This window comes from Gadus morhua, chromosome 1 (genome assembly GCF_902167405.1).
Source record: "Gadus morhua chromosome 1, gadMor3.0, whole genome shotgun sequence".
Taxonomy (NCBI): Eukaryota; Metazoa; Chordata; class Actinopteri; order Gadiformes; family Gadidae; genus Gadus; species Gadus morhua.
The window spans coordinates 16,048,968-16,076,822 of NC_044048.1; the positions used below are offsets into that span (position 1 = coordinate 16,048,968).

General features: G+C 45.6%; 1 protein-coding gene across 1 annotated transcript in view; it reads right to left on the reverse strand.

Moving 5' to 3' along the window:
* rerea (arginine-glutamic acid dipeptide (RE) repeats a) overlaps window positions 1-26,733 on the reverse strand; it is a 92,526-nt gene extending 65,793 nt beyond the window's left edge. Inside the window, 2 exon segments of the mRNA XM_030370048.1 lie at window positions 7,431-7,962; window positions 26,149-26,733. Of these exon segments, the coding sequence (XP_030225908.1) occupies window positions 7,431-7,818 (388 nt within the window). The 5' untranslated portion in view covers window positions 7,819-7,962; window positions 26,149-26,733.
* Between the last annotated feature and the right edge of the window lie 1,122 nt (window positions 26,734-27,855).

A 27,855-nucleotide genomic window follows, 5' to 3' on the forward strand; every position in this document is an offset into this window, starting at 1 on the left:
CCGTGGTATCCCTAACAAAGAACTTGCTGGCTACCTTTCAAACAGGCCCGGCTCTGGCATCATGCAGTATTTATTTGTTTGTGTCAACAGAGCTATCGATCTGGCTGTGGTTTATCTTGCCGTGTGCGGTTGGTAGGAAGAAAAGACATTAAATAGCTTTGACAACACGGATACCATTTGGAGAATGTCTACGTGTTAATGTCTGTGTGAGGTGTGTAGTGTATTCATGTGTGTGTACGTGTGCTTGTGCATGTGTGCGTGCGTGTGTGTATTACTCCAGGGTGGGTTATCTGCTATGGGTTGAATGATGTATTGTAAGGGAAGGGTGGGGTTTATCGCCCAATGCTGTTCGTCTGAGTGACGCATGCGTCCCCCCCACCCCCTCCATCTCTCACTGAACCCCTTCTACCCCCACTGTTCTCTCCACTATTCCCCCTTCCTCCCTCCCTTCCTTCACCCATCCTACACATCCCCCTGGGGGGGAGAGCGAGAGGGAGAGGGAGAGAGAGAAAGAAGTGGGGGAGGGGGATGGAGGTCTCCGAGAACAAAAGCGTCTAATCTGAATGAGATGAGATGACTTGTTTCAGAGGAATCAAATTGGGAGAATTAGGGTTTAGTCTCCCTTCACCTCGCCTGCGCTTTCATTTAGAGGGGCCAGATCCCCCTGCGGACCAACCAGATACAACGCACACAAAGAGCCCACCGCCGACAGGAACCAGAGGAAAGGGGTGGGGGAGGATGGGGGGGGGGGGGATTAGGAGGTGCAAGAACATACAGCAATCCAGTTTAAATCATTCACAGCCGGCAAGAGTCTGTTCCCCTAACATCCCCATTTATTTTTCTCTATATACACACCCATTACATTTTGAATTCATCCAGAATTCATCCAAAAAAAAAAAAAGTCTGCTACCTCAAGGCCCTTCCCCTCAAATGACTTCCAAACTCAACTGGATAATGGGTGTGAGCTCCACGGCTGAAAAGATGAGCAGTTCCAAACTCAAACCCAAAATGGAGCCATGAGAACTGTGTGTGTTCTAGGGGTGAGGGGAAAGGGGGAGGGGGGCTTGCGAGGCAGCACCGCCACCCCCCAGGGTCCACCAGGCTTGTTAAACATTCCAGCCATTTTGTGCACTGGGAAGTGGGTCTCCTCGCTCAACTGGAGAATGGAAGTAGGAATGGGGGGTTGGGGGGGGGGGGGGGGGGGTTCAGGAGGAACAGCACTGTGGTTGGTGGGTTTGTGTGTATGCGTGTATGTGTACGCGAGCGTGTGTGTGTGTGTGTGTGTGTGTGTTGGGGGTTGGGGTGTTTGGTATAGGACTGAAGTGTGCGCTGACAGGATTTATATAGACGGCGGGTAGTGGAGCTGGGGGGCTTTTGTAAGAGGGCTGTTTATTCCCCCCCCCCCCTTTGGCAGTCAAATATTCCACTGCTGTTTCCCCCCCCTGCTCAGCATGTACCACCAGTCTTTCACCTGCAGCCCAGGATCAAAAGATTCCCCAGCTCCCCACTGCAGAAATGAACAGCTTCATAGCTTGATGGTTTAGCCTTGAAAAAATACGGAACACATCACCGCATGGCTCCAGCAGCGTGAGCGTCCCAATGAAACCATATCCTCCGTTAAGCCATTGTTCCTCCAATTACATTGTCACGGCTTAAGTTTACTGGCCTGAATATTCATTGAGGAGGAGGTGGCTAGTATCCCATTTACACCACCCCCCTCCCCCCTTCCTCATACACACACTTTCCTCCTCCCTGCTCATTGTTCAGCAAGCCATTCTGCTCCGGCTAGTGAGCATGTCTAATCAAAAACACACCTATCCTCTGCACACGAGGGCCCCCGCTCTACCGCCTCGTCCTCCATCTCCTGCCTCCTCCCTTTGCTCCACCGTCAAAACAATAGGTTGCTGTTTAGTTTACTGCAGCATGAAATGGGGGTGTGTGGAGGAGGGGGGTCTTGGGGAATTTTGGCCTTGCTTTACTTTTATGAGCAAAGTAATGTTAAAAGAAATAAAAGGGAGCCATGATGAACGGAATACGAGCATAGAGCCAGTGTTTTGTAAACGGCAACCGGGGGGGAATAAATGTGGAGCGTGTGTTTTGGTCTTCGCTCAGCAAAACATTGGGAATAGGAGTGTATTCAACATGCATGACTGGCTTATTAAATGGAAAGGAGCATTAGCCTAAGCTGGGCTCCGAGGGTTAGCCATGAGGCAGGATGCACCTGCATTGTTTAAAAAGGGGCAATGCAAAAGCCTGCAGATCCTGTGCACCCTTACGTACGCACATGCACACACACACACACACACGCACACACACACACACACACACACACACACCACAGTGTGGGGGGGTTCAGGCCGCCCGCCCCCCCTCGGGTCTAAATCCTAAAATTAAAGAACGGCAGGAATGCAATAATGGAACCACAGGGGCGTAGGGGCCAAAGAGAATAGAGAGAAACATGGAGGGACATAGAAAGAGCATGCTTGTATTGTGCATTATAAATTATCCAGCCAACAACCACACGGTTCCCACTGTGTAACCATGCCTCTCCTCGCCGGGCAGGGCTCTTCATGGCGTGAGCATGGGAGTCCTTCAACACGGCGCCCAGGCCAAACTATCCCCACAGGCCAGAAGCAGAGCTAACCCTGCTCTCTGCTCTTACTTTAAACATCCACCTGACCGCTTGACCGCTCCCTCTTTATTCTGGTTGGAGAGCGGGGGAAATGCCTTGCACTCACCGCGCCAGGGCAGCCCTACAGCTGACTGGGCTCCTGGCAGAGAACAGAGGCCCTTTGACAAGTTACAACCCACCCCGCTCCCACTTCGCCACCCCAACCAGCCCACTTCCCCAGCGCCCCTCTCTCCGCTGGCCCACACTTTCTCATTTAGCAGTCGGCAGGTGGTGGGATTTCACCTCACAAAAGGAGAGAGAGAGAGAGAGAGAGAGAGAGAGAGAGAGAGAGAGAGAGAGAGAGAGAGAGAGAGAGAAAATAACAGAGCGAGGGGATATTTTTTATCAGTCTTTGGCAGGGAAGAGAGGGATGACAGAGTGGAGCGGGGACTTCTTTAAAAATAGATCTGTTGGGTTAGTGAAGGGCAGCAGCTTCTCAGTGTGGGCTACTACTTCCATGCAACACGGCTCACAGGGGCCGTGCCTTGTCGCGTGGACGTTGGCTGGGGACAGCAGATTGACAGGTTCCACTGCTAGGTGACCAGGGGGTGGGGAGGGGTGGTGGGGGGGTTAATTGCATGTTAAAATAACACATGGTCTTCTATGGCCAAAGCTAGAGCTACTTACAATGCCTGCAGTGGTCTGTCTTTCTTTCTATCATTCTATATCGACATTATAGTCACCAGACTCACCCTATAAAAATGACATTAGCATCCCTTGCAACCAGGCTAAAACGTCCACTTTCTGTCGAGTACAGACTTATGTCAAACATCTCCTTTATCTTTTCATCCCTACTATTGTACAGCGCAGGTCCACAAGGACTTGGTTGGGGGAGCAATGTCTCTAGAGAACATGGAGGGGAAGCTGGAGGACGTGTCAGGGACTGCAGGCAGGTGGTTTCCGTCTCCCCCCTCCATGACTAACTCTTCCAGTGAGCCAGTAAGTCAGACAGGAAGGGGGAGACGAGCTGCGGCAGCTACCTGCCTGCAGCGCTAAAGGACAGCCACGCCGCGGCGGAGGGTTAGCGTTCGCTGCGTGACGGAAAAGGTCCACAGCTGGAGAGCTGGAGTGTGTGTGCACACATCTCGGATGGCCTTTGAGCATGTGTTTGTTAGTACACACACTGTGGAGTACATACACCATAACAGGAAGAAGGCCCTGCAGACCATGTATTTTCAGCATCAGATGAGGAAATGCAACGTCCTGCAGGCCATCCGCGGTCAAATTCTGCACACTCATTACAGAGTCCATTCTCACCTCATCGATTGCTGTCTGCTTCACTGCCTCTGTCTCGCTTTACCTCCCTCTCCATGACATGTTTTTATATTAACCTTTTAAATGCATCAATCTCTCTCTGTAGTACCAATGTAAAGCACCAACACACCAACTCAAGTTCCATGATACACTTAATCTTGGTTTATCAGTCTTTGTCATTTACTTTGTCGTTACGTTCGAATTGACTTATTGTATATATTGACGTGTATACACATACATTATTTTGTCTTTTTACATTCACTATACGTGTCCAAGAAACTCAAACGTAAGGGATACACACTTATAGAAACCCAATCTTCCACTGTTGTGCGTAACTATACTGAGAAACGCGGTGACCGCCCGGACCTTGGAATAAAGGTACTTACTATGCATGTACTGCTTATGTTCTGAGACCGAAGGTGTGTGTGTGCGTGTTTGCGTGTCCCAACGCTTCTGGGGTGTCTATTGATCCAACCAAGGCAGTGTGTATAATCTCCTGAGAAGGAATCTATAAACTGGGGGGCTGTAGAATGCAACCAGACCTCTGGATGTGTCTAGCCTAGCCTGGGGATGGGGCGGCTGGGGTGTGGGGTTACTCTGAATACTCAGTCCCAAGACAGTGATCGATCGGCCGGGTCCGCTTGCCCCGCTACAGGCTGCGTGGACTGGCAGCCAGCAATACAAATGGCCCGAAACCCTCTCTCCTGACCACCTTCACAGACACATGGCAACTTAAAGAAAAACAGCAGCACAGCTAGAATCAGTCACAGCCCCCCGCCCCCGTCCTATTGGTTTGCTGCACTTCTCCCTCCGACCCATCCAGTCCAATCGATTTGCTCTAAGCCGCCCTCCTCCCCATCTTCTAGGAATAGAGAGACTAAGCAGGAAGAGAGATGGGTGGGTGGGAGGAAGACGGGACTCTTGTTGGTGCAGTGGGTGTCAATGCTAACTTCCTGCCTATCACTGTAGTGTCCTTGACGTATACATTTGTCAGGCACTAAATGAAGCCAAGGCAATTAAAAAGGTGTTATGGTCTGTTTTTTTTCTTTCCCTTCCTTTTCCTTGTCTTCTCTAGATCAGACCGGCTGTCTTCTCCTTCTCCACACAAATCCCTCTCAACGGGTGGTCAGTTGTACATATTGTGTGTCACTAGGAGGGTATAAAGGGATTTCAAATTTAGCTAGGCATAATCCATTGCAGGCTTTATGCCTGTTTAAGCCGTGCACATCAAATCTGATTGCAATAACCAGGCGGGATAAGGAAAAAAGAAAAACATGCACTGTGCACGTGGACTGTGTGAGTACCGCACACACTTCTGCATAGAGACACAATCAGATAAGCATACAAACACAGCCGGATGATCATTTGAACCACAGGCAGATGAGACAGCGGTAGGTCAGTGACTTGGTGGAGGATCTTTCATGTTGACAATAGGAGGTAAACGACAAACTATGGTGGACTTAGTGGTCTGATGGCAGACCACCACAAAACACACTGCTGACCTGTTCTCTAATCCAAACCGTCACGGTGGTACAGACCGCAGCGGGAAGGGAACAGATAGGGACTCCACTTGGGCCCGAGTCCAGCTCTTGTCAGAATAATTGTAGGAGAAGTAAATATTTCCCACTGGCTCGGTGGCAGGCTGTGCCATTCATTAGGAGGTGAAAATGTAAATATTCTGCAGGGGGCATGATCCCTCCATGGTCCACTTTGTTTATGTGCTGTAGGAGCATTTCATCAGACTAGCTGGCTGCTTCGGTTAACCCATTGCCCAAGATCCCTTCATTCTCTCCCTCTGTAAAACCCCTTCCCCCCCCCCACTCTAAATCTCTCTCTCTCTCTCTCTCTCTCTCTCTCTCTCTCTCTCTCTCTCTCTCTCTCTCTCTCTCTCTCTCTCTCTCTCTCTCTCTCTCTCTCTCTCTCTCTCTCTCTCTCTCTCTCTCTCTCTCTCTCTCTCTCTCTCTCTCTCTCTCTCTCTCTCTCTCTCTCTCTGCAAGGTCGAGTGTAGAACAAAGTGGCAGAGCTCTTGCTATTAAAGATGAAATGCAGAGAGAGTGCATGTCAGGGAGCGTCTAAGGGAATAAAGAAGAATCGAGGATTTGGTTTAATGTGCCTGCCTTCGCCTTTGGACCTCCAATTGCGCACAAACTCAGAGATAATTTACCCGGCAAGATAAGACCACATCCACACCAACACATTTTTATAACGCATTACTTTGCTACGTTAACGCTTTGCCTCCACACTACTCCCGTGTTTTAGATCCCCTATAACAGAGTTTTTTGAAAACGCTGCTGAGCCCGGTTTGGTTTGAAAACCCTGGGATTGCGTTTTAGAGTGGATGGGCTGCAACACCCGTGTTGGCTTCCTGATTCAGTAACAACGTGTCCTTTCCTGATTTATCACAGCCCTACCATCTGACCATTTACCGGAAGAAGCCCAAACAACATCAACCACGCCTGCCAGTGGTAAATGTAAAAGTGGATGATGGTTTCTCCATTGCTGTTCTTCCTCTGTAGTACTTTTGGCACCTAAGGAACCAACCGCAGAGAGGACATTCTGCTTCCTGTTGACGCGCATGCCCAGTGAATGTGAATGGTCACATGATATGCGTTTCCAGGACTGAGATTATTTCTGAAATGGTGCAAAACGGTTGCTTTCATTTTATAAATACTGCTTACAATGAAAACGTATCAGTGTGGTTATAGCCCAAGTCTGCTGGTAGCAGGTTAGGTGGTGTGCATTCATACGTAGTTTATTTATATATGTGAGCAGGTGGGAGTAGATAGCCCTAGAATAAGATAACTGAACACACTGGCTATAATGTTCCCCAATAAATACTGTAAGTTATGTACAACAAACCACTCCTTCCAGCCATCCTCCACTACTTGACCTTTCCATGGCTGCTAGATAAATGGAAAGCTGTGGGAGCAATGATTTAGGAGAACTAGCACTAATCTGGAGGGAGGGAGGGGGAGGGGGAGGGGGAGAGGGAGAGAGCAGGAGAGAGGGCAAGAGCGAGAGAAATGTCAGAGATAACCACATGCAAACACAAAACAACAAAGCCACATAGCCTAGTGTCCATCTGAAAGCTAGCGTTTACACCCCATCCCGCCTGTATCATGGCGCACAATCGCCATCATCTAACCGAGAACCTCTTTGCTCGATTGACTTAGTCCTAGATAAGGACGATGGAAGCCCACTTTGAATTGATTGTGTGATGTCTGCGACTTAGACCTCGGGGAGTTAAGCTGTTGGAGAGCTACACTTTCAAAACCCGTGGAATTGTATCTAGGAAACACTGAGCAGTAAACCGTCAGATTTGAATCATCCAACAAAATAAGAAAGCAAATGTTTGCCATATTTCGACTGGCCGAAAAAAATAAATGAGCGTGTGTTAGAATTATTACAACCTGACATATAAAGCAGAAACTCAAACAAGTTGCATCCCTGGACAGGCTGCCATTTCTAGCTACTGTGCTATCTGGTAGCTGTAGCTGGGACTCACCGCCGGGTCTGTAAACAACGTCGTCTTCGGTGATGAAGGACGTGATCTCGCCGTTCTCGGTGCGCTCGTACCGGGACTTCTTCTTGGGCGTCTTCTTTTTGCCCTTCTTGCCCCCGTCCTCCGCTGTGCCGCTGCCGGCCCCGTTGATCCCGTTTTCGTTGTCCTCGTCCTCGCTGTGGTCGCTCTCGGCGTAGTTTTTTGCGCCACCTTCCAATGTGCAGCTGCGTCGCGGCCGTGAGCTCTCGCCCTCGCCGCGGTCGCCGTCGTGTCTCCGCGACTTGCCGCCGCCTCCGCCGCCGCCGCCTCCGCCGCCGCCGGCCTCGCGCTTGTCACGGTCCCGGTCCCTGTCTCGCTCCTTCTCTCGCTCCTTGTCTTTGTCGGACGTCATGATCCGCCACGTGCCTTCCTCTGTCCTCTCACGGCTGGGCCTCCGTGAAAGGTAGACTGTGAGCCTGGGCTTCAGTCTTCTGAATTTAAAAGTCAAATCCAGGGAAAATTTGGCCACACCAACAACCCCAGTGTTCCGGAAAAGCTGCAGAGGTGGACAGATATGAAGAGAAGGATGGAGCACAATTAGTGTCAGTGTTCAATAACCATCAAGATAATTGATTTTGAGAGCAGGGCTACATTTCCTTGCAAGCAATATAGTAGCAAGTAATATAAAGGTCATATTTAGTGGCTAGGGAAACTGTTGCGGATAGGGGGGGGGGGGGCGGCAGGGGGGAGTAGGGAGATTAGCTGCTGGAAGTCAGGCGATGAGCTGTGCCGTCTCTTCTTCACCTTACAGTAATTGTTGGCTCTCCCCTCCAAAGGCGTGTATACTCTGGGGAGCACTGAGCCACTCTATCAAAAGAAGCCAACCTTCAAGCCTCCTAGGCCAGCCAGTTCTGCTTAGTCTTACCAATCGCCAGTGAAAAGGAGCTTGAGAACATGAGAAACGCAGAGGGGGGATGGGAGGGGTGCTGCATTTATTTGTCACACAATAACCTTGAGGGCGGGAATCTTGAGAGGGGGCTGCTATTTGCTTTGGCAGAAGATACACGACTTAAAAGAAAGTGGGACTCTTCAAACCTAGCGTGTCGAAAGGCTTTTGCGCCTCCTCCATCTATATCGCCCACCTCTAAAGCCTGACAGTAGAGCTAAATAGCTATCTATCCATCTAGCTATCCAGAAAGCCTCTCTGGTAAGCAGCTGTCACAGGACACGGCGCAATTTGACTCATCTGTGTGTTTTGCTTGTGTGCAAGTGTGTGTCTGAGTGCGTGTTTGTGTGTATGCATTTATGTGTCTGCGCGTGTGATCTGGTTGGCTGGACAGCGCTCACCCCAGCCCTGTGCCCTGGCTGACAGTCATCAGCATGCTAATGTGAAGTGACAGCTCTGAAGGGGAGAATACAGCAATCCACTGGCAAGCTGCCAGAAAGAGAGCCAGATAGATATACACATAAAGAGAAAGACAGAAAAACAGAGAAAGAGAAAGGGCACCAAGAGGGAGTAGAGATACGGCAATTCAAAATATTGCGGTATCGATTTTCACAAACAATGTGATTAAGACATGGCTCCTTGTCATTCCTTGCATGTGTTGTGATTGAACTGAGATTAAATTAGTTTTAATAGATATTGCATGGGCTTACGGAATTCATTTAAACATAGTCACGGGTGGGACCGCATTACACTGAAGTTTAGTGGTTGTAAGCCAACCACAGACAGTCAACATGGTAAATATGGCTCGCCAACCACTAGCCAAGCTAGGCCTATTGGGAGTCGCACTGGAATCTCTGCAGACATTTACAGTTCACCAGGTTCTGGGCTGTTATATATTATATATGTGATAATGGGCGTAAGATAACATGTAATGATTCTTTACATTTAACTACATCGTAAGAATTGAAGACTCTCCATTTTAAAAAGGGATGACACTGTTCTTCAGAGTAAAATCAATCCTAACCGCTGCAACAGTAAAACCGCTTGTCCAGTGTATTGACCAGAACATTAAAACATGCAGACGTTTGTTGGTATTGTGTGATCTGTTGGGATTAGCATATATCGTAGGAATATCGTATGGGGGAGTATATCAAATCAAAGGCTATGGATATAGTCTCATGCTCACAATGATAGCTGCCATTTTCCACAAATATCATTCCCTCAAAAGTGGCCAGCTACCACTTTCTCTAAACACGATGGCAGTCTCCATAAACATGGCATAGAGGGAAGAGGCACTACACAGGAGATCCACAAAGAAGCTGTCACACTTAGTTGCCAGTGTTTGCTTTTTTTCCTCCCCCTACTACAGATTAACTAGAAATAGCTATTAGAGCTCCCAGAGGGGCTAGACCTGGCAATCAGCACTCGTGTTACCATGGCTGTGATAGCGGCCCAGGAGAGTTGGGGGAGGGGGGAGGGGGGGGGGAGAGTAGAAAGAGAGAGAGTTCGAGAGATTTTTAAATGAAAATTATTCAGCATGTCTGCAAGTAGATGTGCAAATATTTGATGACAGTGAAATATGTAGGGAGGGCCGAAGGAAAATGGAAGAAAGGGCTCACGGCAGTCAGTCAGTTGTGCGCACACACATACACACACACACACATACACACACACACTGAGGCGTGTTTGACAATGGCGCTCCACAGCGGCAGGGCCTGCCATCTCGTGAGCAGACACCAAGTGACAGGGCAGCTGCTCTTGTCATCAACTTGAGCACACCACAACACCAGGCCTGATTAAACTGCAGCCTCTTCATGGCCTTATTAATCACCTAATGATGAGTTACCACGGCGACTGCTGGGCTGCCACTACAGATAGAAACTGGAGCACAATGTGCTTGAGTGTCCTCACATACACACGCGCACCCACCTGTGCCAGAACACATGGTTTTCCTCGTCGATACACGCATAAAAACAGCAGGGCTTGGGAGGTGTAAGTCGCATAAAAACAATGATAAAGTCCTACAGTTGATATCACAGCTTTAATCCTGGGGGCTGCCAGGCTCTGTGGGTGAGCTAAACACCTCAGCTCGGCACTAATCAGTATCAGAAGCCTCTGAGGAGTGTAAAACATTGGGTATGAGGCTTGTCGTGCTTTCGTATTTTTTGCTTCTGGAACAAGAAACCCCTCGCCACTTTCATGACCCAGAACTTCTTGTTTGGCATACGGACACTATGTGACCGTTTAAATGCTCTCTTATTATGTATTTACAGGGTGTCGTGGATACATATTGTATTTGAGGAACTTTATTACTATTATTAGTGTGTATGGTTTTATACATTTTTTGGAATATTAGCTTAGAATATTATAACCCAAATAAAATGACTACTGTTGCAGGTACTCAAGCAAATTTTTAACATTGGAAAGTTAAAGTGGAAAAATCTAAGACAAAACCACTCCGAAGTTGAACAGCGGGTTCAATTGTAGAATTACCTTGTTAGAATGCTCTCAGATAATTCAGATAATTCACAGATATGTGTGTGAATTATCTGACACATTATCTGACACTGCAACCACACACACATTTCTTCAGTTAATGCACATGTCGACATGTCTGGTTCTAATTTTTTACACTTAAAGCTCAGCCCCGGAGTGCACAAACATTTTCAAAGACATTCAAGACATATGTATTCCTGGTAAGCAGGTCTCATAAATGGTTTATGTACACTGAAAGCCTTTGGAAAACGTAAAAAATATTATTCATAACCACCAGTGCAAATTACACCAAAATTGCAGGATTCAATCACAAATCCAGTTGAGAATGAGCTAGGCCAGGAATCTAGGTAGGATCATAAAGCCCATCTCCCTGAAGACCATGATGCAAGTTTGGCGTAAAGATCTGAAAAACTGATGTTCACTTAGATTCTGTCACATCTTTTAAGATAAAATTATACGCTAAGGGCCAATGCTGAAAATCACACATAAACTGCATTTGCTGTTGACCCATGGCTTGTGTTCTCTCCAAATCACTTGGAGACACCTATCTCATCGCTCCCAACTGACATGCCCCCATCAATTGCGGGAAAAAGGCCAGTCGCCTTGGGTAGGCGGCGTGGGTGGGCTCAATTCTCATTCATTTACTTGTACTTTGTATTTGTATATTTTGTCCTGCCATGCCCAGACTTCAGCAAGTAAAGTAACCAGGGTCATTATCGGTAACATGTTAATTATTTGGCCAATATACGCTCATTGTTGTGGTTTGGTGCCTGCAATTGTTTGTTTTGAAGCGGAACAAAAGGAGTCAATGGAAATGCAAATTATTTGTGGAGTAGAGTCTAAACATTCTGGTACTTAAAAGTCATAATGTATTGATGGCAGAGGAAAATAAAAACAGAGGCAAAAGAAAAAGGTTTTTCCGCCCACTGCCTTGTTGAAAGCAGAGCTGGCTGCTTCGACAATGAATAACACAGTGGTGAGGGGGCAGGTGAGGCTTGGAGCTATTTCACATCAATCACCGGGCCGGGAACATTTGAAAGATACCAGCTGTCTTAATGGAAAAGAAAAGGTGGGGGCATTGGCTGTGGAGAGTTTAGGGAATTGGGGGATAGGGGGGGTTCTTTGCCACCGGCACCTAATCCACCATTTACATTACTGTAATAGAGTCAAGGGCTAGCAGCCAGCGGACCCCCACTCAAATACATTTCTCTTTCTGATGCCTGCTTAAATGGGACCTTTGGCCTGAGAAAAATCCACCACACAGTTTGTGACTCAATTAACTTTTTAAAAAGAGATGTTTCATTTATTTAATCACTCCCACATCATGTACCAAAATGCACCAATATCTCGCTAGTTTCAAATATAACCTGTTTGATTTTTTGGGTAGTTAAAAATGCCCCAGACAACATTTTGTAATTAATGATCTTGACTATGGATCTTTTGTATGGATTGACATACATAAATCGGCCGCATAAAATTCTTCGTGAACTCTTTTTTGGGGCCAAGATTTAAATGTCATTCACGGCACATTCAATCAGAGAATCATGAAGTAGCGGAATATGATTGGCAAGGGTTTAGCAGGAGGCTTTGCAAAAAGGATGGAATCAAACACTTGCATGATTGTAGATTAGAGAAAAATATTAGCATGAATACATACAGGGTTATTAACAAAGCGGGGGCGACTCAAATTAAACCGAATAAACCGGGCGGACCCTCAGCCGCGTGTGGCGCCTGGAAGGGGGCTGAGCCGCCGTGGCTTTCCCCCATAGCTCCTACCCATTACTCAGTAAGATCTAATCTAAGTTGCCATCCAAGGCCCTCAGAAACAACAGCCCACTGAAAGGCTCAGCTGGAGGCGCAGAAGGGTAGGGGGGAGGCCACTTCATAAGGGCCCCCCTGTTTTGTCTTACCTGGTGAAATCATAGCACGCCTTTATTCTCTGAGCCCCTCTCTTTGCTTGCTTTCCCTGGTGACTAACAGGGCAGAGACACTTGTCTGCTCCACTTGTTTCTGCAATTCACTGATGAGTAACCACAGCATTTCGCTCTGCCAAAGCTGTGCTCACAAAGGCTCTATTTTTAAACCACAACTCTGGATTGGTTGAGCACATGTGCACTGAAACCTGCCTTAAGAAAAAATGTCTGCAAGGGATTCTTGTGCAATAAGGACATTTTTGATCAATGAACTACCGTTATCTAGAATGTTTACCCTGCAATGGATTATATTTCAGCAAAGTATGAATCTTTGAATCACTCAACATTCCTAGCTCCGTAAAAGAAAAATCCAGCATACATTGTCAAATACTAAGACCTCACAATCTCTAATGTATTGTTAAACCCTTTGGTAGTCAGCGGGTGTGTGTTCTCTGTGTGAGTCCAAAATGGCGCAGAGAAAGCTGCCCGACATGTCACAATGTCTATTATCTACAAGGGCTGTGAGCAGGGCCATTTAACAGATTCTAATACCCGCTACATCAACACAACAAGCATCCCTCTGCCTGCCATGTTTTTCCTGGCTGGACTTGAGCTGAGGCCATTGCTGCTCCTCTAGCTGTTTCATAGGGCATTATGTTTTGACACAGCTCCTCGGGGATATCGCAGGGTTGTTCATTGTCACATTTTTCCCCTTGCTGTAAAGTATGACATTTTGAGAACATGCAATCATTGGCCACTAGAGATCAGCTTCCAGTATTGATAAGCTGAAGAAGCCTAAAAAACAGAAGATCCCAAAAAGAGGCATGGAAGTTGCATGATCAGGAAAGTGACCTCAATAGTTTTAATATTTTGAGGCCTAGCAGCTGGTCTGCCCAATTTCCTAATATATTTTTTACAGCTTATGAGAAACTGATGCAGTTTATAGTAAATATTACCAGTTGCATTTCACTTTCTCTCAAATCCTGCTGCTCAGGCAACGCAGAAATAAAGAGAAAGAGATCCACGCAGCCTTTATCTGACCTGACAAGTTGTGCATCTAATGAATAATATTTAATTCCCACATGGAAAACAATATGCATACAAAGTGTGTTTTTCATATAATTAAACGCAAAGCAGATCCGTCAAATTTAATAAAATAGTGCTTCCCTGCCCAATCTTGATTTTTTACATCGGTTTACAACGCTGGCACTCTTGAAATGTTACAATATAAAGAATAAAATCATGTATCACTACAAGTGATCTTCAGCAATCAAATAGATGCTCACATACCCGAGATGCCCATCAGCCTAATGGTCCTCTCCATCAATCCAGTCCAACGAGCGGACCAAATGAGGATTGTTGCAGGCGGGAATTAATTCAATATGGCTGCCCCACATCCTCCAGCTATTCTAATCACCTTGCCATTTAGAATGATATGCCGACACACAACACAACCAGCATAAATAGATTAGAGTGACGGGCAAGACAGCCCAGAGGTGCACGCTGACAACACAGACACCGTAAAGTGTCTTTAAGGAGTAACAAAGCCATTAGGTCAGCATGCAAAACTATTCACCCCCCCCTCCCCCCCCTAAATTATTTAGCCTCACGGTTGTGCTCTATTCCCTGAACAGATGGTCGGGAAGCACGAAGGGTTGGTGCTGGGGTAGGGGGAAACAACAATCCCTTCATTGAAAAGTACATAACAGCCTTGGCCAGAATCAAATCGACTCAAATACACCATGGGATGGGCTTACCTTTAATTAGGGAGGGCTTTCGTTTCAGAGACGGATGCCTCTTCTGCGACCACTAAACACCACCTCACCAGTCATTATGACTTTCATATTTTAGAAATGAAAACAATGAGAGGATCACTGGTCAACTCAGTGCAGCCGCCTCTTTTGTTCCTTGGCCTCCATGCTAACTCCAGCCTTGGCTTACCTATCCAGTGCTATAACTCACACGTCAATGTGTAAACACTGCAAATAGACAAAATCCGTGTGAACACTGGCCTTTGTAAGACGTGTTTGTTCAGTGAAGACGAGGACGTAGAAAGCAGCGAGGGGGGAAGGTGACTAGGGGCATATATTCTGTGTGGTTCTAGACCTCTTCAGCCACTATTACTGATCACAGGAGGGAAGGAAAGAACACCATGCAGTGTTCACGAAATGAATCACCAGTCGTTTACACATTTAGACAAACGGATGCCAAGGAATCACAGATATTGATATAAAACACAAATAAATAAAAGCAGACCCTGGCTACAACATACTACTACCCTACGGGGGTATATTGCCATGGGGTGGTAGGGGGAAAAAAGGCTGTTTGAACAAGAAGCATCTGAGCTCACAGCTACCATATCCTCTCCAGACAGCTCATAAAACATGCAGTGACTGGGACCTGGGCCTCTTAGAGCAGGGTTAGTTAGTTGAAGTCTGTCCAGCACATGGTCACAAACACGCAGGTAGACCCTAAAGATTGTTTTGTAGACTGCATAAACAAGGCCATTCTGCAGGAGGCTGTACCACACAACACATAGGATTCAATCATTATATTTAGCCAAACAGATAAGTTCAAATAATAAAGCCCACAGATCTCAGAAGAATGGGGTTTTGGGCAAGTTGGAGCGCGGTGGCTCGTTTCTAAGCGGTGTACAGTAGCAACCCCGCGGATTAAGTACAACCGTTCATGTGTGAAACGCAGACTTGATCCCTGACTGATAGTGTGCTCTGCCTCTAGCTAACACAGTGATTCCACCCCCCCCCCCTCTCCTCCTCCCTCTCATAATTCCAAACAACTGTAATATATTAGATCACATAATGCATGCTTGGCTGTGCAACAACAATACCACAGCAAAAGCACTTTGCGACACATCACAACACGGCCTCAGCGAGTGATACGCTGCTAGTCTGTTTTTAAACTAAAAGGTGAACACAGCCGGCTCCTTGGCCCTGTTGTAGCGAATGAACCGCAGATATTTTCGGAATGTTAATGTTAAGCTTCCACCATGGCAGCCTGAACTCAGCAGATTCCTCCTTTCACAGTTGTCCATGGGCTGCCGTTAACGACAATGACAGCACTACTTAGAATGAATAACATTAGCATTTCATTAGAGGACAGATATTTTATTATCGCAACGTTACTTCATGTTCACGGACCGGGATATCTAAACTGAAGACAGTAGGTCTGCGTGTAGTGCGACGGTGGACGTGAGCTCCCTGGCCTCTTCAACAGCACTCCATAAGCATGTTTTATGCGATACAATCGTTGACTAATCCCTCGCCTCTATTGTGTGTAAGCACACCATATGCCGCGCTTATGCATAGGAAATCAGCCCCCGGTGTCCCTGCTGTCACAACGCCACGGTGAGCGGAAAATATGGGAGGGGAGGTCTGCGGACAGCCTTGTTAAAATGCCTGGCCACGTCATTGACAGGGATTATAAAACAACAGACGAGCCGTGTTTGCCACACTGCTACATTCATCCGAGTGTACACACATGTATCAGTTTAGCATGTGTAAGCCATTGAAGCACATGCACGTTACAGAAAGGAAAATAAGTAGTGCCCGGCGTGACTGTGTTTGCAGTGCTGGTCAGACTATATGCTCAGCCAATAAACGGCTGGACTGTGACGTGCCTTGACTTTCTCCAATCTTTCTTTCAGCAGACCCGTACGTATATTGCCGCCCCTACTCCTATATCACACCGGCAAATGGCACCCTTCACAACGTTCCCTCCTGTCCCCTCTTTAAAAGGCTGAGGGGAAGTCTTAGCCCACTGCACTAAAGTGACAGACCTGGCCTCTGCTCGCCAAGCCTGAGGGGAGGGGAGGGGAGACATGGCTCGTCAGGGGAAATCGCTGCAATGAATAATTATGTTTCATAACACGCCCCGCACAGAAGCCCCACTACCACCACACACACACACACACACACACGCACACACTCATTAGCATCAAATAATAATTAATGGGGAACTAGGGTGTACTGGAGAGTCTGCTTTTCGCTTTCTACAACAAGAGGGTCAATGTGCCCTTCAACCTTATTATCTCCCCATGGCTCACGGTTGTAAGCAGGAGACACCTCATCACTTCTGAAAGCAAATTATTGGCTTTAGATGCCAGTTCTGTCAGGAAGAGGCGAATCACTACATCACTACACTAAGCAAAAGAGCTCACTTTACACCGCCTTTTCCATCCCCACACCACTAAAGGCCAACACAACAATTAAATAATGAGCATGAGGTTCCACCTAATAGATAGTCTAGGATAGTGAGAAGAGCTGAAGATATGGGCTATTGGACATAGGCTTTACTTGATTTGGTTAGTTTTTTTTCATTTTGCGCCAAGACAAAAAAAAGTATCTGTGATCAGCAGTAGCAAAGCCAGTCCTGATCGAATTAGCTCTGCACTAAGAGCTCCATTGATCTTGGCACTCATCTGGGCAGATGAGACCCAAGGAGGCAGCTGGTAATCCAATAGCAAGGATGGGAAGTGCTTCAAGGACTCTGCAGTGTTTACCCACCAATTTCCTAGGGAAAACAGCAAGATGTTAGCGCATGCCACTCAGCAAACTCATAGGGAGGGAGCCACAGAGCCTTGGGAACCTAAATGAAATGACTGAGGACTACTGGGAAACCAAAAGCAAGGTGCTTGAAAGCAGAACGCAATTACTTTTGCTCGGGCCATCTTGCAAAACGTAAACAGGATGATTCAAGCGCAAATCTAGATCAGTGTTTAAATGAGCTGTGCCGTAATGCTCTGCCTCTAATGGAGCTTTCACTTAATACTTTTCTTGGAAAGGAGGCTGAAAGCTAGTCTGCTTCGCTGGGATCCTAGTCTTTCAGATACATGACTGTGAGACTAGCAGGAGAAAAGGGAAAGATCTAAGCTTGCCACTTGATTAACTGAATGATTGATCTAGATCAACTCTGCTACGATAAGATGTTATAGCTGACACATAGATCTTCTACCTTTTGTAGTGTAATGGCTTCATTGCAGCAGGCATTCATGCACACATTCACAATCAATCTTGCATGACATAAATGACATAAAAAAATAAAAAAGCCAGTGGGGAGAAAGCACTGGAAGATGAAAAGGAGCACGTATAAAGAAAAAGGGCAGTTCTGAGGTTTTGGTAGGTGGTTGTAGTTAGAGCAAAGCATTAGAGTTCTGTTTACATTTTTTGTATTTACTTAAATGAGTGCTCCATAAATACACCATCGGTTTTTACAAACACAAGGGCCATCGCATCTAGATGAACTAGATGAAGGAGGGAGGGTCTATAAACATCTGTATTTGCTTTTGTAATTACTCAAACAGATGCCGTTTTTTTCTAATCAATACAAACGATAATCTAGTAGCCAGACAATGTCAACATCATTTATATACACCAATAATTCATCAACACCTGATTCAATCTGGATTTTTTTTTCTTCTTTCAAATAAAACCACCACCTTCCATTATCTCAGCCCCAGTAATGTAATTAGTATAATAAAAAATATTGTGCTAGAATTACAATAACAACGTGACACTAATAATAGCGCCTTTTCATCCCTTAAACGTCAAATAATTTTGTCTGCTCCAACTGCAATACTCCAATACTCATACTCGTTTCTATGATGGCTTAGAGTGAACATTCAGGACCGAGTCTGTAAACCGTGTTGATCGTGGAAAGGGGGGAGGAAAGGAGCCAACCGCTAAACCTGATCTGCTGATTTAGTCTGTTAGAAAAACTAGCGTTCGCGGCTAAAATAAACAAAACTTCAAAGAACCAGGACTAAAACAAATGCAGTGAGTGCAGTGCACGGACGGCAGATGGCTAGCATTTCCCATTCAGCGGGCACAGCCATTTCCCTAAATGGATCTGTGCACATTCAGTAAGGATGGCTTCATCAGGGTTGTTTAACTGAGTGCGTGTTAGCACATCCATGTTTAATAGGGTAAGGGATGCGGCCAAGGGTCAAGAAAGGTAGAACTGAAATATTATCCCATGAGCTTATTCCATAGCCATTTAAACCTGTATTAGGTTATATGGCTGTCACTCCCAATATGTATCCAGCCCTGATTAAGCATGAAGCCAACCACGTCATAACATTGAGTTTCAGTGATAAAGTAATTATAATTCAACATACTGTGATTTACATTTCTCATTTTGATAAATAGCAGACAGCATCGATATGTGATGGTGAACCACAAATATTTGGATTTGTAAATACTGTGTGCACAAACACATGTAAGCATGTATATTTATATCTATACAAATCCCATGGCACACCAATAATCTTGGGGAAGTCTACTTGCGCCATTTCATCATGGAACAGTATGGCTTTTTATGGCTTTAGTCACCCAACCACTACCACCAGCATGACAACAAAGAGCCGTTTATACAAAAGGATTATCTACAAGTGTTCCTTTAATCAGCACACGGCAAGACGGCAGCAATCCCTCAACAGCAGTCCCTGTGGAATACCTTTCTCTGTAAAGCCCTATCAGGAGGAGTATCTGGAGGATGAAATGATGTGCTGAGAGAGAGTGAGTAAGTGAGTGAGTGAGTGAGGGACTTTGTGAGGGAGAAAGAGCGATAGAGAGAGACAACATTTTTAAAGGTAAATGATGGCAGCGGTTGCTCCTCAGGGTCCCTTGTTGTGTTGCATCCTGCTGATTTACACCCCCTTTGTGAGCCCCAGTGTACGTTACAAGAGCTAGATAAGTGGCACAGTAAGTTATAACAAACTGGTACGTTGATAAATTGGCAAAGCAGACATTCTGCACGAGGGCCTGTGGGTGCTAGAGAACAGCAGCAGACAGATGTCCAGCCTTGGCCCCCCCTGACATAAGAGTCACACATTAACCCAGGAAGGACAAGAAATGTGTTCAAACAAAGAAATTAGTTTCCTCGTTGTTCTTTATCAGCACTGCAGCGGAACATCTATTTAACACAACCTGTCTCTCTTTTATCGTTTGCAAGAACTCTGCAGTTTGGATATTTATCAAACAAACAAGGTCGCTCTCAGCGCTAGTAGGTCGTGATAAGGTGCAGACTACTTGCACAGGCAAAGCTGCAAACTGATAGTGTGTGGTTGCGACAATAGACGCAAGCAGAGGAATGGATCAGGATGTCAAACTGGATGGATAGAAAAATCTATTTTACAAATATATTAAATGCAGTTTGAAGAACAAAGGATAAAATGACCGCCCTTTGGGGGAAAGAGCAAACGGCACTGAACAAACACTGCTGTCCAATAATCACACATCAAAACTATAATCATCTGTTGTCTTAAATTATCTTTGTCTTCTAGCAGACCATTGTAGATACGGTACGGTACAACGTCATTTTCCTCCAGATTTTCAGTTATCAACGTGTGATTTGCATGTCAACAATCATCGGCACCAAGCCGGAAACCAGTGGGTAAAAGATTTGTTATCTGTAATGTCTGGGACCAGCTTGAAGACGTCGCGTAATCTGGCAGGTTGATCAGGAGGAACCAGTCATGGTTATCAGGACATCACCTTTCGGTTTCTGCTTGTTAACATATCTGGATCATGCATTCATATCTACAACAGAGGGAAAAGGATGCCAGCAGAAACGATTACGTCCCCCCCCCCCCGTCCTCTCCTGCTCCGATCGACTACTGCAGCTTTCTCAATCAAGCCCATTAGATCGGGCTCGGAATTAACGGAGTTAACTTAAAACATTGACACACATCAAGCCAAGTCATTAGCCTGTCTTTTTGACACGCAGAAAAAAAAATAGAATGATTTGCCGGTTCAGAGTAGCTCTCCCTTCATGCTGCCCAAGGCAATTCCTATCGTCTACCTCATTATTTTGAGAAGAACAAGGCCGCTGATGAATCTGACTGAATCAGAATAGATTAAATGAAAGGTGCTCCCATAATGCCCTCGCTTACCCACAGCAGCAGGCTGCTTTGAGCTGGTCGTCTTTCAGACAAAAGGAATGCAGTTGTTAGCCCACAGTGTGGGCTAAATATACAGATAAATCTCACTCAGCCAAGCTGGAGAATCAAAGGGGAATTGTTAGGCTGCAACACTCCCACGCAGCTGCACCAACTGTAAAGAGAAAAGACTGTCAAACAGCTTTAGCTGCCGATACTAGCTGAGCTGACAAGTGCCCATGATATACGTTGAGGGATGAAGACATCCATTCCTGTGTAGGAAGAGGTTTTCCAGATATGATCGTCTGCGATGCTCCACTGCTTTATTACTGTTTCGAAGGGAGTCAGCCGCCCCCCCCCCCCATTCACGTTGCCATGGCGACAAATGAAAAGGAGAATCACATGCACAACTAATCAAATGAGTGAGTGACAATAAGTCAATATATTCTGTGTGGACTAGCAATAAATCGGCATGGTAACAGGCTACGCTTAGAGCCTTTCAACGGTGTTAGTCTGTACATCCTTATGAGAATATTGTGTCAATAATGTGCCTCGCTGGCTTGCTACGGATAGAGACAATTAGGACATGGTATTTAAACTTCAAAAATTATTAACAAATAAGGCATTCCTCCGAGTGTGTTGTTCCAGACAGACAAAGAAGGGGAATTGTGTAAACAACGAGACAATACCTTAAGAGTTTACAAAAACAAATATAACTCGGAGATAATTGTAGTGATTCCATGTTGATGGTTTTACCATTTGAAAGTATCATATATCAATATATATAATAAACCAACCTATTCTTTAACTAGATCAATGGAAAGAAAAAAAGCACCATAAATGCAAAGTTGGGTGAAAGTCATCTCTTCACAACTAGTTAAACACAAGCGAGATAAATGGGCAAATTTATCAGCAAATATTACCATTCGCCACATGACAAGTAATCATTAAGGAAGGCACGGATACATTATTCATCGACTTATGTATAATTCAGACTTAACAGCATATTCTATGCATAAATAAAGCTATGATACATTTATACACATTAAATGTTTACTCGCTAAAATATGATACAAGAGCGCAGCATGCCCGCCTCCCTGCTGCCGTTACTCAATTATTAGTTTCCACGGTTGGCGATGTCGACGAAGGACCATTAAGTAGGTACGACAACATGGAGGACTGACGCTACACACATCAACAAGCCTGGACGGTGATTTGAGTCAGTCCACGTCCCACGTTGTTAAGAGACATAATTTGGTTGGCGTTGAAACAAAACTAATTAACCGAGCAGGGGGTCGGGTCTTGATTGAGTGTGGTTGAAAAAATACATCCTGGTGAGGTTTGAACACAGGAGCAGCGATCAAAGGCGTACTTACTCGTAATGAGGGAACGACAATGTAGAGAGGTGAATAAAGCTGCCCATTACACGCGTGCGATATACACCTTTAAATTATGCCAGGGAAGTCAAATCATGTCTACATTTATGTACTGTCTTAATATCCTCCACACACACTCATGGAAGAAAGGGAGAGAATGATCTTAGTGTGCATTCTGATCCAATAGCAGGATTGTGCGAGGCGTTCTCATCAGATGTCTGTGGCTATAGCGTACAACAGCCTGATTCAGAGGCTTAGTCAGCCACCGAGGACAAAATGCTAGACACACACACACACACACACACACACACACACACACACACACACACACACACACACACACACACACACACACACACACACACACACACACACACACACACACAAACACACACACACACACTTGAGAGCAAGCTTGCTCCATTGCTGCCATTCCACTTTATGACCATGCACTGAATTAACAAGGCCAGATGTCCCCCTCTTAACATGTGTGAAAGTGCACTCGGCTGGGCTCAGCTGCTTTAAGAAGCCACAGATATAGGGAGCAAAGGGCGCAAAGAAGGTAGAGAAGGTCTTTGGGTTTAAACAGGCTTTAAAGGGAGTCTATCCTCTCTGCATTACAGAAATCGGATGGCATTGTGTGTGACAAATAGAAGCACTCTCCAATTCAGTCGTCACCCACCAGAGGGTACAAACTTGTTCGCTGCCCCACCACCACCACCATTTCAGCTTTTGTGTCAGTTAATGTATACCAAATGAATCTCTGGTACGAGACAAGGACAACAGGTCAAGAGCTGACAAGCTAGGCTAAGAGGTTCCATTTGGAAATGAAATCCAACTATCTAAGGAAGTGATATAGTTGTGGGTTGAAAAACCGCTGTGTATAGATCTATGAAAGGGGGGCGAGAATGGAACCGACAACGGTTTGGGAGCCATTGGATCTGATTGATTTTCCGCCCGCCTTTATGACTTGGCTGCTCTTTCTGTATTGTGAGGACGGTGACTGGGTGTTACACCTTTGAAGGGGGTTTTGGGCTGTGCAGTAGGACAAATTCTGACAGCTCTAGGAGCTAGAGGGTTTAAATGCAGCTGCTGCGCCTGGTTTGATGTGATCAGCCTCAGCCGAAAGCCTTGCAATTTGAAGCCCTCCCTTTCAAATCTGCACATCTGTTCTCATTCACAGTGTATAACAATGCAATCATGATGTTTCTGTGTAATTACATTGGAATAGAGTTGCGTCATGAAGGCTAGAACCCTAAAAGATGGGGAAGAACCACCTAGAACTACCATACAAGTGTTAGTCAAATAAAACCAAAAGGTGGTCGTAGAAATCCCATTCACAACAAGTTGTTCCCTCAACTGCCCTGCGCATTACATCATGATTTTAAAGAAAAAGCAACAGACGGACACAAAGACTGTCAGCCATGTAGAGCCATCACCCCCGCACACAGGGGGGAGAAAGGAAAGGGGGGAGGGGGTTGGGCTGAGATATCAGCATGGTGCAATCCCAGAGAGAGCCATCATGCGAGCAAATTAAATAACATTTTCCCAATGTCCTGTCAAACACACACTTATGAAGGATCTCCCGTAACAGGTCAGGTCACAAACAACATTTGATCCGAGTACAGCTCGTCACATTGCTCCGATGTGAAAATGTTGTGCACATGTGTTCTTGTGTGCATATCTGTGTGTATGTGCCTGTGTATGGGACTAGCAACAATCTACACTCGGCCAGTTGTGAAAACTGTGTTCAAGAGGAGAAGTGACTCACTATGCTTATCCTTCCCAGGGTGTACATGAATCGACAACACAGGCAGTGCACTCAGACGGAGATCAAATTACACATCCGACTTCATTTCCCACAGACATGAGCACAGCGTGCTGCAAGGCAGATGATGTACGACAACACCGAGAACATAATGGCAGCCTATACATGTTGAAGATTTAGGACTCGGCCGGGTTTATTCCTTCGTCTGCCAGAGAACGTTTACAACCATCCCCTTACAAATCCCTTACTGCTGCTCAACTCCAGTTCTTGTGAGCAACTCCATTAAGAGGATTGACCATTTCCGCTCTAATTCAATCTACAGTTGTGAAAAAAGAAGGGTCCGCTACATCCAGGGTTGGGTGTCTTTATTTCAAGTATGTTGTCCTTAACAGGAACAGGTTATAGATGTCCAATTTCACCCTGTGGCCGGGTGCATTTGGCCTTCACTTCCCCTTAGACCTTTGTTTTGTACCAAACACATGATTCAGCCTAAACCATTACACTGATTCCATTCACACTATTGATATGCTAATTGAGCCCAGGGGCCTGTTATTTCCCAAATCCTGTGGTTAAGAAAAAAACAGCCCATGAGAGCAGAGCCTTTAGGTAGAAACTTGAACTGGGTGAGCCAGCTTCCCCACTAGATCTACACTGGGAAACCCTACATTTTACCATCCTACAAGAAAATAATAATTAGCAATGAGTAGAGATGGAATAAACATCTTTCCTCTTGATTGTTCAAAAACGCAGCTCAATACTTAAGCTAGGGATCTTTCTGTTCTCGGAGGCCTTTTACCTCCAAGAGAATGTTAACAAAAAGGCTAGCATGGCGGGTTTACATCAACAACTCAACTTAAGGCTTTCACTAAACAACCAATATGCTAGGATGTACCTATGTACCAATATGTTAGGATGTACCACACACCTGTAGGGGGTGTGTGTGTGTGTGTGTGTGTGTGTGTGTGTGTGTGTGTGTGTGTGTGTGTGTGTGTGTGTGTGTGTGTGTGTGTGTGTGTGTGTGTGTGTGTGTGTGTGTGTGTGTGTGTGTGTGTGTGTGTGTGTGTGTGTGTGTTAAAGCTGAGGTCAATCCTTAGTTAATGGGGAGAAAAAAGCTACTGGGAGGGTAGGTAGTGAATGGAGAAAATAAAAAAATCAGCAGAGCAATAATATGTCCCTTTAGATGGCTATTTAAAAATAAGAACGTGGAGGTGTAGGGTGATCTTCAGAAAATATTGATTTTTTTAATGCTGATGACTAAAGGAAAAGCAACTCACTGCTTCCTTAATATGAATCTAGATGCAAGGCTGGGTCTTATTTGTGCTTATGTGGCTGGCTGCCCTGGGGACTGTAGTCACATGAAAATGTACTAAGACGAATTTTACAGCAATTTAAATAAACAACCCCCTCCCCTCCCCCCTCAATAAAGCGAAAACACCAGATAAGCAGACTGCCAGACAAACAAAATTGTAGTCGCTTTCAAATCTCTAAGCTCTAAACCTCGACAACACACACAAACAATCACAGTTGTGCTTTCTTGCGCTTTTCAAATAACCATAGTGAAGACTGTGTTGGTCTGGTAGGTCAGAGCTACGAGATTCGTGTGTGTGTGTGTTTAGAAGTTTAAGATAATATAGGGGTCCTACAACAGTTTGCCAGGAGGCTGTGTAGTGACTTCCAGGGTCAATTACATTGTTTCAACAACAGTCAACTGTATTCTCTCTCCAAAAAATCCAATAATCAATAGTTTGACACGGTCAAAAGGCCCCCATAAAAACCAACGGCAAGGCCTATATGTGAAACTGTGGAAATCCCCTAAAGTGTAACGTTATGTATGGCTGACTCATCTAGATCAGTGCTCAACACCTTTCTCTTGTCAAAACCACCTTCCTTGGGAGACACGTTGATAACAGGGTAACAACAGAGTAACGACATCCCAAGTGAGAGGTTTAAATGAGATAAGTCTGTCATTTAAAGCCCATATTCAGGCAGTTATGCTCAGTGTAAAAGAACAGCCTAGAAATGTTAACGTCTTGCTAGGTCATGCGGGTTGTTGAGGGTACGTGCCACACTCAACACAAAGATCGCTTTAAAAGACAAAGTTTACAACAACGCGGAAAACTTTCGAGTATTCAATAACATTTGACTCTGAGGTCAGGGAGGCTTCCTGTTGGGTTTCACATAACGTACACTCGTATTTAAAAAGAGTGTGAATTCAGTGGCTTTGACTTAACCATTGAAATACGCCAGCATTCCTTGTCTTTATTTCCCATACAAACTGCTCCCCACCCCACCCCCCCTCTCTCTCTCTCTCTCTCTCTCCATTTCTCCCCCTTGCATTCAACTACTCACCCGCCAGTCTGGTGATTCTAGAGTTCCAACCCCTGCTGCAAACAACTTCAACACGTATCCTTGCCCCAGACGACCCAAAGAACTTGTAGTCCTGGATCGAGTCCCAGCAGCGGGATTCAGCGATTTGAACAGTCTATCCCTGGAAGTGGGGGGGGAAAGCCGCTGCTCGTGCGGAGCGAGATGAACACTTGACACAACAAAAGACGAGGTTTCACTTCTTATTCGCGTACGAATCGCCAGGGCACGCTATTCGAAAAGCGCCCGTTTTTGTTCTATTCCATTTCGCCGTCTTGTGTCGTCCTACGGTGCAAACGTGAAAAGTATATCGCGCTGTTAGTTCGAGGGATAGCAAATCAGTGAGTTCGCCGTTTACATGCTCCTCTTCCTTTTTCCACACACATACACGCGCGCGTTATCCCCCTTGCTCTCCCCCCCTTCGTGTGCACACACTCCACGTTCTACCTATCACTCCATCGGTCTCGGCAACCCCCCTCCCCTCTTCAGCTGTTCAACAGACGCATCCACATGGCTGACCTAGTCTTTCTTTATCCAGACACTAGTGGAGGAGAATTACTCCCTTCCACCCCACCACGCTAAAAACACGAACGAAACAAAACATGGACTGGATTCAAATTATCGACGGGACAAAGGAACGCCAATGGGGCTGGTGATTGATGACAGCCCGTAGGGATATGATGTGTTAGAGGCATCGTTGGAAAAGATGCTGAACAGCAAAGTACCCCACGGGCATTATAGACTACGCAATGTTTCTTAGTCTGAGACTGTCCACAATGGTCTCATAAAAGGGAAATTCCACAGCAAATTTTGTTTTGACAAATAGTAGGCTGCAATGTACTGTCATTGTAAAGAGATTGATGAAGAATAACATAACAAAGGTATGTTTGGTAAACGATGTTAACAATCTTTTAAATCAACAAAAACTCTTTATCTTAAGAGAAAACATAAGGCTATGCCTCTGCTGAAACACAAACAAGAGGTAGGCTACTGAATGCTGCGCAGGCTCTGGGAGCTCATTTGCATTTTTAGATCATTAATTAATTATTCAATCCACCCATTAAAATGTCAGGAAGAACAGAGGGAAATAATCTGAACAGGCAATTAGCAATACAGAATAGTTAGCAAGTACTGTGACACATACTCCACGAGCATACAAAAAACGTCATTGCATTTTTTTTTGTGTGAAGATCTCACTGCTTTGTCTTTTCTGATGATAAGGATACAGCTCCTTGGCTGTTAATCTAAATCCTCTCAGTCCTAATGAAGAAATCTGGCCATCACACACACCAACCCGCTATCCGAGGAGTCGGAAAACAAGGATAGGCCGCATTAGGTTATGAAATTTATAGGGTGATTTTCATTCCACTTAGCAAGTAGCTTGACACATTTTCATTGTCTAAAAAACGATATTGGATCACTGTCAAAATCCAGTTATCTCAAGCAAATAGCGCACGCATCAGGCCCTTGGCACTTAAGACAAACATGTGCATGGAGGGCAGGCTGCTCGGATCAATAAGAATTGAGTTTAGGGTGATGCGTGGGGGGTCCTTCATTGTACTACAAACCATGTTTGCTGCTTTCGCATTGGGGGGGGTTGGGGGGGGAGGAGGAGGAGGTTGGTTTTTCCCGTGCTGCAAAGTGCTTTTCTCAAACCAGAGGCCAGCCTGGAGGTGTCCTATACTCCAACCC